At 42.2% G+C, this 9506-nt stretch overlaps 1 protein-coding gene and 1 long non-coding RNA gene across 4 annotated transcripts; one reads left to right on the forward strand and one right to left on the reverse strand.

The window, feature by feature from the left end:
* Positions 1-311: 311 nt before the first annotated feature.
* Positions 312-5053, forward strand: LOC105354256 (uncharacterized). Of its 3 annotated transcripts, XM_078954490.1 has the most exons (5): positions 324-454; positions 606-657; positions 1467-1557; positions 2287-2616; positions 3293-5053. In XM_078954490.1, exons 3-5 carry the CDS (start codon positions 1488-1490, stop codon positions 3664-3666), a joined length of 774 nt encoding a protein of 257 aa, XP_078810616.1. In that variant the 5' UTR covers positions 324-454; positions 606-657; positions 1467-1487; the 3' UTR covers positions 3667-5053. The 3 variants fall into 3 exon arrangements, with proteins under 3 accessions (XP_020558608.1, XP_078810616.1, XP_023809787.1); XM_020702949.3 differs by lacking the exon at positions 606-657 and having other exon boundaries at positions 312-454; XM_023954019.2 differs by lacking the exon at positions 606-657 and having other exon boundaries at positions 440-545.
* On the reverse strand, positions 3594-7427 carry LOC144995059 (uncharacterized). The gene is made up of 2 exons (XR_013658715.1): positions 6787-7427; positions 3594-6704 (listed from the first exon to the last, which is right to left on the reverse strand). It is a non-coding gene; the product is annotated as an uncharacterized LOC144995059 (long non-coding RNA).
* Between the last annotated feature and the right edge of the window lie 2079 nt (positions 7428-9506).

Below are 9506 nucleotides of genomic sequence, written 5' to 3' on the forward strand. Positions count from 1 at the left end.
ATCACTTTCAGTACTGGTGTGCGTTGCACAATTGTGTAAGTGTGTAAGTGTGTTGGTCCAATAAAATGACTCATTTCTTCAAAAGAAAACAAAGGGGGTCTCTTTGCAGCCTGATCCGTGACCACATTGGGACAGAGTGGGAAAACCCACAGATTGGCACTGAAAGAGCTGCAGCACTTCAAAGGCGTCAAAACAATTCTCTGTTTGTTTGAGCTCTCACTGATTCATAAATGAATTTCAGTCTGTTCCTCTACCCCCCCCCCCCCCCCCACCCATTCTTCACACACACACGCATATGGACACACTTCCTTTGACATCCCGTTGTTTTGCACAACCTTCCACAGCAGCGAGTCCTCGGGCTTCAGTTTGGAAATTCGGCAATGATTAACGTCACAGAGGAACCAGGAAAGAAATCCTGAAGTGTGAGGAGCGAGGAAGAGGAGCTGCAGCTGAGGTGAGTCCTTTCAGACACAAAACCAACAGCGTGTTTGTAGGAAAAACACAAGACAACATGTATGAAGAATGAGGAGCGTTCTTCACATGAGGTGTGTGTTTGTGTGTGTTCTGTGTGGCTTTGTGACGGGCCGGTCATCTGCCGGGTGTAGCTACCACGGTCCGTAACCCATCCCTGCTCCTCAGGACATTTATTATAAAACAGTAAGACTGAAGTGTTTTGTTTACTTTTTAAATCTGAAATCCTCTTTTCGCTTTTTTCCTTTACAGAAATGTAAAATGCTTTTTTTCATCTTTCCGTCAGTAAACAGCAAACAAATGTGATTTTCTCTTTTTTTCAGAAAAATGACTTAAAAATGTGAATGCATGTTTCAGATCAAATATGAACCTTTTTTCTCCTTCGTGCTTCTTCTTGCATGTGCGTTAAGCTGGGTTACATCAGAATCATTTTCAAGATATAGTAAAGAAATCACTTTTTTTTTTCTTTTTGTTAGACAAATGGAAGGTGATAGTTGTGGTCCACCTACATGTTCCGACCATTGACCTGCAGTTACCCAGGAAACGAACGGATTATGTTTATCATCAGACGAAGAGCAGACATGAACGTAAAGAAACAGAACAAATTAAAACCTAAGTCTGCAACATCACATCTGTAAAACTAGATGATGTTCTGTTGTGATGAACCAGGGTCACAGGTGACACGACGGCACCTGAACGCCAGCCTGAGGCTGTTTTTTTTATTTTTGGTGTCTTATCTCTCAGTCCATCAGCAGTGGCTATAGTTCACACCAGACACGCCCACCTCTTCCATGCATGCAGGACACAAACGTGTGCGGGCCTGCAAAGTTAAACTTTACAGGCCCGCTTTAAGTAAAGTTAAAGTACCATTAGCTGTCACATACCTGAGAATTGTTGCTTCCCTGATGCGTACATTTAACATTTGCAGAAGTCTCACACTTGAGAAAACTTACATTTCTTCCTCTTTCGACCAAAGTAACTGTTTTCTTTCGCAGAGAAATGCTGAGCTGCTGCTGATGATGATGATGGACTTCACTACCTTGGGTTTGATCTGGTTTGTTCTTGCACTGCCGCCAACATCACAAGGTATGTTAGACTTGTGTCCTTCTGTTCTGTGCAGACGTTCTGGTCAGATTTGTGCATCACAAACTGCTTTCTTGTCAGAGCGACTCTCCCTGCAGAGAGAGCACAGGACTTTGAACCTTCCCCGAAGCTTTTATGGTGGAGCTCCTGGCGCTCCTTCTGCAAATACAACTCGGAGACAAACATCCGTTTATGGTGTTACGTTATGCAACTTACTGGATATAACATAAAAAAATGCCCAAACTCAGTTAGATGAGAAAACCTTTGGTAAATACCAGCAGATGATGGTAAAAAATAACTCTTCTGTCTGACTACTGTGCTGGTGGTAAAAAACATGTTTGATTTTGAAATTTCTTGTGAACAATGAATAGAAATAAATTTAAATAGGTCTTTATTGTGGTCTCCATTGATAACACAATTGGAATGGAACGTTTTATTGGCTGCAACAAAACTATCCTTTGGCTCATCAATATTTACCAGAAGATACCGCCTTATTTCTATTTTACAATAAGTAATTGAACTGTCCATTAATGTGTCAGTGCATGCTGTTTTTTGGTTATAGGGATTTGAAAAAAAAGTTTTTTCTGGAATTTTCCATGTTAGATTTGTTATTTATTTATAGGTTTTCCCCAACATATTCTAATATCATTTTTTTCCTGACAGAAATGTTTCTGTTTGATTAGAAATATCTACATTTTCTTCTCCTGTTTTTTTTTTTTTTTTTTGCTGCAGAGTTAGTGAAACTAAAAGTGAGTCCTACTGTCGTTGCCAAGATCAACACCCAAGTTTCTCTGCACTGCAACGCATCGTCCTCTCAGAAAGGCTTGGTAATCAAACACATGGGATGGACCCAAAACACAAAGTTATGCTCTGTGAACGTGGAGGAAAGGGTGATCATCCACCAGAACAACTTTACGAGTCCTTTCCACTGTGAATATGAGGACGGTCGACTGTCCCTCGTCTTTCAAAGGCTCCTGCCGCTGGAGATAAACCAACAGTTCATGTGCAAACTGCGCTCCAACCAGGGAGTGGTCCACGAGTTTACAACAGTGGAGCTACAAGGTCAGAGTCCACCTGTGTTCTGCCTAAAGTCCCACTCCGATCACCTTCTGATCTGTTTTCAAAGAGGTCTTTTCATTAGGATTATAATGTTTTTAGCCAAAATCTAAAAAACCTGTCAATTTCTAGGACATAGATTCTGCAGAGCGGCAGGAGTTCATTCTGAGTTGTTGGCGTGGAGTAATCCCACCCCCCTTCCTGTCACCCATAACTGAGAGCTCTCCTGCTAGCTTACAGCCCTCTCACCCCCAACCTAACGTGGATCTTTTTGTCTGCATCAGAATGGAGAAAAGCAGGAATCTTGAGTAATCTGATTACATGGCAGGCAACTGTTTTGATTTATCGAAGGAATAGGATTAAAATAAAGTGGATAAGTGAGAGTCTACATTTGACAGATCTTTTGTGCACAAACCCCCGGCAGAATTCCTGCATGCTGCACTTTCCTTTTTTAAACGCTGCATGTGCTGAGGGCAGGTTTTCTTTTTCCTGCCTTTGTTTTCAGAGTCTTTAGAGCTCCTTCAAACAATAGGCAGGAATGTTTAGATCATCTTTAGGTGTAGATGAAAAATACTGCCCAGGATAATGAAACATTTGCTGTGAAATCCTTTCCATTTTGAAAGCATGTCAAAAATAAACGTGTGCTGCGAGTTCTAACCGTGACACCCGGCTTTTCCTGCAGAGAGCGGTGAAGCAGCAGACGGTTCTTTTCAACACAAAAGCCCCAGGTGCATCTTCGACCACGTCTACCCCGACGGAGATGTCCACTGGTTCCACGGCGGCCGCAACCTCTCCGACGCCTCTGAGAAGTCCCACACCAGCAAGAGTGTGGACCCACAGGGCTGGCTGACCATCACCAGTCAGCTGCCCGTCCACAGCGGCCAGGAGTCACGCCTGCCTTACAACTGCTCACTGAAGAGCACACTGTCTGGCAGGTACATCGCAAGCATTGCATTAGTAGGAAACGGAGGCACCCCATGGAGATCTTCTGCCGAGTCTGAAATCATAAAGGCAGCTCTGTGCCTTTGTGTCTCACTCATTCTCAGCTGGAAATAGTGCATTTGAGAGGATGAAACCACAAAAAAGGGAAAATTATGGCAAAAGTGATCCAAACTCAGGAGGTACAGAGGTTGTTTTCTTGTTTATTCCTGCAGAAACCAGAACAACAGCTGTCAATTAAATGGATTTATCTTCCCTACAGTTCATAACAAATGTTGAAAAGTGGAAAAAAAGACTTAAAAAAAAGTAATAAATTCACAAAAAAGGATTTCAAATGCTTATTATCAGACAAAAAAAGGAATGTTACCTTAAAGCTCAGTTTCCTTCAGCGAATCTTTTTAATTCAGAGACGTTTTATTTCTAAAAGTAAAACTCTTGATTATTGGTGTGCACAACTAAAACTAAAAAAACTCTCCGTAAACTAGAAGGTGGATTCACTTTCCTGTACAGATTGCCAAAACTGTGAACACGCATGGTACTCCTGTGTACTGTGCTTTGGTACTTTCTCATTGTTTTTGTTTTTGTCACGGCATTGTTCCACACATGATCTGTCACCGTTTAACTTGTACAGATTTTTCTCGTTTGTGTGGAAAAGCGTTGGATCTGACCCGTTTGTCTGCAGGATTGCTGTTTCTGTGCTGTAGGAGGAGCGTGCAGGATTAATACTGGCTAAAAACCAGAAACGATTCGTTTAGTGACATCCTCCACAAACACGATGATGGCAGCAGCAGCAACAGCTCTGTCTGCCTCACGGATCTCTGGTGCCCTCTTGTGAACCTGCAGCGATCAGCAGCCGTTTAATGTCAGGAAACGGTGTCTGGCAGCAGAGGGCAGCCCACACTGGAGACCGTTCAATCCTGGTGCCAGAGCTCATCACTGAAGCTCCCATTTATCCGTTTGGTGGGCAGCCGTTCAGTCGGTTTGGGTTTGGTGTTGACAGGAGCGCTGAGGGAAGCTCATCTGGTTCTCTCAGAGGTCTGAACTTAGTTCAGAGAGACGTGGAAACCCCCGGCTGCTGTGGAGACAGACGCTGCTCACCGCTACAGTCATCTCCACCGACCTGCTCAGCTCTCAGCAAAACAAAAGGACTTAAACTTTTACTCCAGTGGATTAATTGGTTTATTTTATCACATGCTAATCTTTAGAGGGTGGGGGGTTGTGTGTGTGTGTGGGGGGGGGGGGGGGGGGGGGGTCCTGTAGTGATGCCCCCCCAGTCCCTGCCCTGCAGAAGAGCCTGGAGCTTCGCAGCAGCTGAACATCCCATCACCATGACTCAAACAGACCAAAAACGTGCTGATCCAGAACAAAATCCACAGAATCTTCTCACTGCTGATGGTTGTTCATTTTTTCTACAATCTGCAGAGAATGTGTACACAAATACTTGTCATGTGAAAACGTTTGTACATTTTTATAATAAAAAATAAAGTTGAGGATTAAGAAGAAATGAGTTCTGCCTTTTGGAATTTCCTCTTGTGTCTTCTTTTAGTTTTTGATCAGCTGTGCTAAAATGAGGTTAAAGAGGCGGCTAAAGGTTGTGTCTAAAGAAGAAAAGGTTTAAAATAACAAAACGCTTTTTCCGACCACACTGCTTGAGAGGAACAGATGGGGTTCATTCGCTCTGCACCGGCACGGGCAGAGGCCGAACTTCCTCCTGCAGACCAGGAAATGTGAGGTTCAGTTCTGCTCAGATCAGTCCCACCAGCCGTCACGCACCTAGGTGTGGGAAATTTGTTCTGTGCGTTTGAGACAGACAGCTGTGCTCTGGATCCATGTGGTGGTTTAACCCCCCCCCCAATCCGACCTCTTAACCTCCTAAGACCTGGCGTCCACATACAAGGACCTGGGGCCCTGTGACTATAAAAAACCAAAAAATTCAAACAGAGATCAGGTCCCAAGAGGTTAATGTGTCAAACAGGGAGGTCCCATTTTTAGAGCCTTTGGTATGACTTGACCTGTTGAACTAACAACCTTCCAGTCACAGGGCAGACACTCTACCACAAGGCCACAGAGCGGGTTTCCACTGACTACTATGGTCTGGCTTCCCTTAAATTAGACATCAGGACGTTGGAGCCAAGAGTTGAAATAACCACCATCACCCCCACACATCGGTTAAAAAGCCCGTTCAAATGTAGACATTGAAAATGCTTGAAATGGGATGGAAGACGAAAGTAAAAAAGAACAAAGGATGGGTAAATACGTATGGAATCCATCCATCCATAGAACCCATGTTATCCCTGTTGGGGTCACGGGGTCACTGGAACCAAAGGCGGGGTTGCTTTATCAAACCAATGGATTACGAAAACAGCAAAATGACTGGACTATAAAAAAATAAGAAAAAAGAATTTAAATATGTAATCTCATACACACTTATATACATTTTTATAGAAAAAAAACCCTGAACTTTAGAAACATAAGCAGAAGTGATGCAACGACTCACTCTCCCCACAATTTGGTCCAACGGTGTTAAGGGTTCAAAAGTATCAAAATAAGAGCTCGGGTCTGAAATCTTGGATAAAGAAATAAAATATATGTAATCTAGATACTGCAGGATCCTGCCGTAAAATTCTAAATGTTCACTATTTCTACACTATTGTGAGAGTCTTGTGTGACACTTATTTCCAAAACGTCAACCGTAAAGTGGAAATTGGCAAAAAAAATATCAGGGAAACAACTGTCTGCCTAAAACGAGAGAATTCAATACCAAGAGAGAGTGACGTCCCATCGACCACGAGGAAACTGGGAATGAACAGCCTGCAGAAGGGACAGTGTCATGCTTGGTTGTAACGTCAGCAGACCCAAACGCTGAAACCCAAAATGGACACTGGAAGTGGCGAGAATAGATTTAATTTTGACAAGTCTTTGATAGCTTGGAGACAAGTGGCAAAGATGTCACCGGAGCAAGAGAGGCCAGATCCAGAGGAGGATTTCAGAGCCAAGCTGGAGTGACTTCTGAGGTAAGTGGAGCTTGATTTGCAAGGAACGGGCTTGAAGACAGGATGGCGTTAGAGCGCTGGAATTTTGAGGAGCTGGAATACGGACTTGAGGCTGATGGTCTTGTGGCTGGACCCAGGTCAGCGTGGATGGATGCGAGAATTCTGTAGGCAGATCGAGAACTTGGATCAAGCGTGAGCTGGGAATTAACAAGACCATGAAAAGAAAAAAAAAAAACCATCAAACCGAGAGCTTAGAGAAGACCAAGTAAGCACCATAGAGGGCAAACGAACTGGCGATGAATACTGGTCTGGAGCCGTCTTAAATACAGGTGCAGGTGATGAGGTGAATGCCGACAGCTGGGTCCAATCAAGGAGGAATCAGAGAGGGAGGGGCAGGAGAGGACTCCCGGGGGTACCATGACAGACAGTAGTTTTGGGTAAAAAAATGTTTGTATTTGTTTTTTGGGAGGAATGAAAGAGTTATGTCTTTGCCATCAAATGTTCATGAAATAATAAAAAAAAGAAAAAAAACGACTGAAATACTGGGCCTAAAAATATTTTCACCTCACCAACTCTGCAACTTTTGCTATACGTTTGGACACCCCCTGACTAAAAAGGTTAAACTTAAATCCTTTCTTTTGTCCAGAGTTACTCAGGAATTAAAGAAATAAGAAAGATTTAGGCCACAAATACTGATTTCTGGTCAACGTTTCAGGCAAAAGTACACAAGACCATCTTACTCACAATTGAAACTGCAGAATATTTCATGTCTCATGTTCCACAGAAAACACACAAACTGTGAAAAGAAAGAGAACATCAAACAGCCTTGTATACAGACAAAGACTGCATTTATGTGTGTGGGGTGAGATGGAAGAATAAAATGAAGGAAAATATCAACATTACATTAAAAAAAGAACCTTTTGGAAGCATGTAAGTTGGAAAATGAGAAGCCTAATGGGACAATCTACAGACACTCATGACTTCAGGACACTGGTACTTTAATAATTATTTTATTTACTTCATTTTCTTTGTGTTGTATGTAAATAAAGATGTGTTTAATATGGAGGAATAAAACATATACAGTAGTAGGATTCTGAGCACTTTCCATTTATCATTTTTATTCACACTAGTTTGAATTTGAAAATAAAAGTAAAACAATCAATGAATCAATCATTTATGTTTGCCAAATGCATGTAAGCTTTTTATGTTTTGCAATAAAAACAGGATCCTCCAAGCAAAATCTAAAATCTCTCTGTAATCAATGATCTGAATTCATGTTTCATATTGTTTGTTTGGGAAAAAGAACACAATAGAAACAAGAACATTTTCCTTTATATAAAGAAATTGTAGCTTTCTCCTGGAAATTAGCAATGTCTATTTTTAACCACTAGGGGGAGCAAGTCAGTCAGCACTTGTCCTCTGAAGAAGTGTTATCTGCACATTTCTTCAATGATGTTTCTATGTTGCAAAGAACAAAATGTTCAAACTGTAGGAATCTATTCAGCTCAGGCAGATTCATCTGTTTGTGTTAATTTAAAGGAACGTTTTAAAATTAAAAAAAGTGAAAGAAAAATCAGAATTATTGTCATTAAGGGTTTTCCTTAGACAAGAAGAAATTATCAGAATTCCAATCCAGCCCAATAAGAATTGCATAATAAGGAATTGACCTTTTGTGCGTGACCTTTTGGGATCTACTGTCACCTGTAGGGATCAGCTCCTCGTCTCTTCTGTGCGCGGCGTCCTGCTGATCCCTTACATCACCTGTGTTTGGCGTTTTGTCCTCCTCATTGGGGCAAAGTCCAGGGTGTTCGCTTGATCAATCAAACTGCTGAGTATACGGCGCTTTGGGTCAGGTTGCTATGCTGACCGAGTGGTTTCTGCACACACACACACACACCCACACACACACACACACACACGTGTGTGCAGGTGTGTGTGTGTCTGTGTGTGCGCGCCCAATCATTTGTCCTCTGTGAGGTTTACATTATCACCCTGGCAGCCGGCGAGTCGTTCAGGTGAGCGGCTACAGCGAGCACATGAGCAGAGGGAGGGGGACATTGAGCAGATTAAGAGATAAGGGACGGGGGGGCAGGAGCGCCGAGGCTGGATGAATGGATGGGGCAAGGAGGCAGAAAATGATGGGGGGACACAAAGAGAAGATAAAAGCCAGACAACGTCCACAAACAGCAGCGTTTTATGGGAAGCTCAGATAACCTGCTGCCTTACATTACAGTAAATGGGAGACGGCTTGGGATTAATTGCCCTTAAAGCTGCTGTAGACGCGGCTTCTCTGTGTAGTGTGTGTGCACAGTCTGACCATAAATGATCAGCATTCACACTTTAAACTCCAATGTCGGTTATTAATGTTGAACTTCATCACTCTTGAGATTTTTACTGAGCGAAACAATAGATAAATCAGAAATGAATCAGAATGTTCAAACCGTCAAAGTCAGTTTCCTCCTACCATACATTTCATTTATTCTCTTTTTGGGAAGCAAATGTGTCTAAGATTTATCTTTTCCATTAAAATATACAAAAAAAAGTCCATAGTCTAACAAAAAAACATCAAACATGACATTAAACAAAAACGGCATTTAAAACTGGTGAAGGATGGAGCCTGTTGGAAGAACAATTCTGCAAATGTGACACATTTTGACAGCAAAACCTCAGCTTAGATTTTTTTTTTTGCCACCTGAGAAAAGCAGCTTTGAGCTGATCTACAACACTCTACGCCCTAAATGTGTTGCACATCAGTCGTCTTTGCATCCAAATCCGTGATTCACGCTGATCGCATAAGCGCATAAGTTCCAGCGCGTCATAGAGCAGGTGGTGTTTGGAGATGTTAAAGGGTTAAAGCGGCTCTGCATGATGGAGGATTGAGTCCAAACATACAAAATAATTTTGGAATCAAACAATGTTCTTGAAAATCAATATGAAATAAAATCTTTACAACAAAATGAAATG

This window comes from Oryzias latipes, chromosome 1 (genome assembly GCF_053564925.1).
Source record: "Oryzias latipes strain Hd-rR chromosome 1, Olatipes_Hd-rR_3.1".
In the NCBI taxonomy this organism is placed as follows: domain Eukaryota; kingdom Metazoa; phylum Chordata; class Actinopteri; order Beloniformes; family Adrianichthyidae; genus Oryzias; species Oryzias latipes.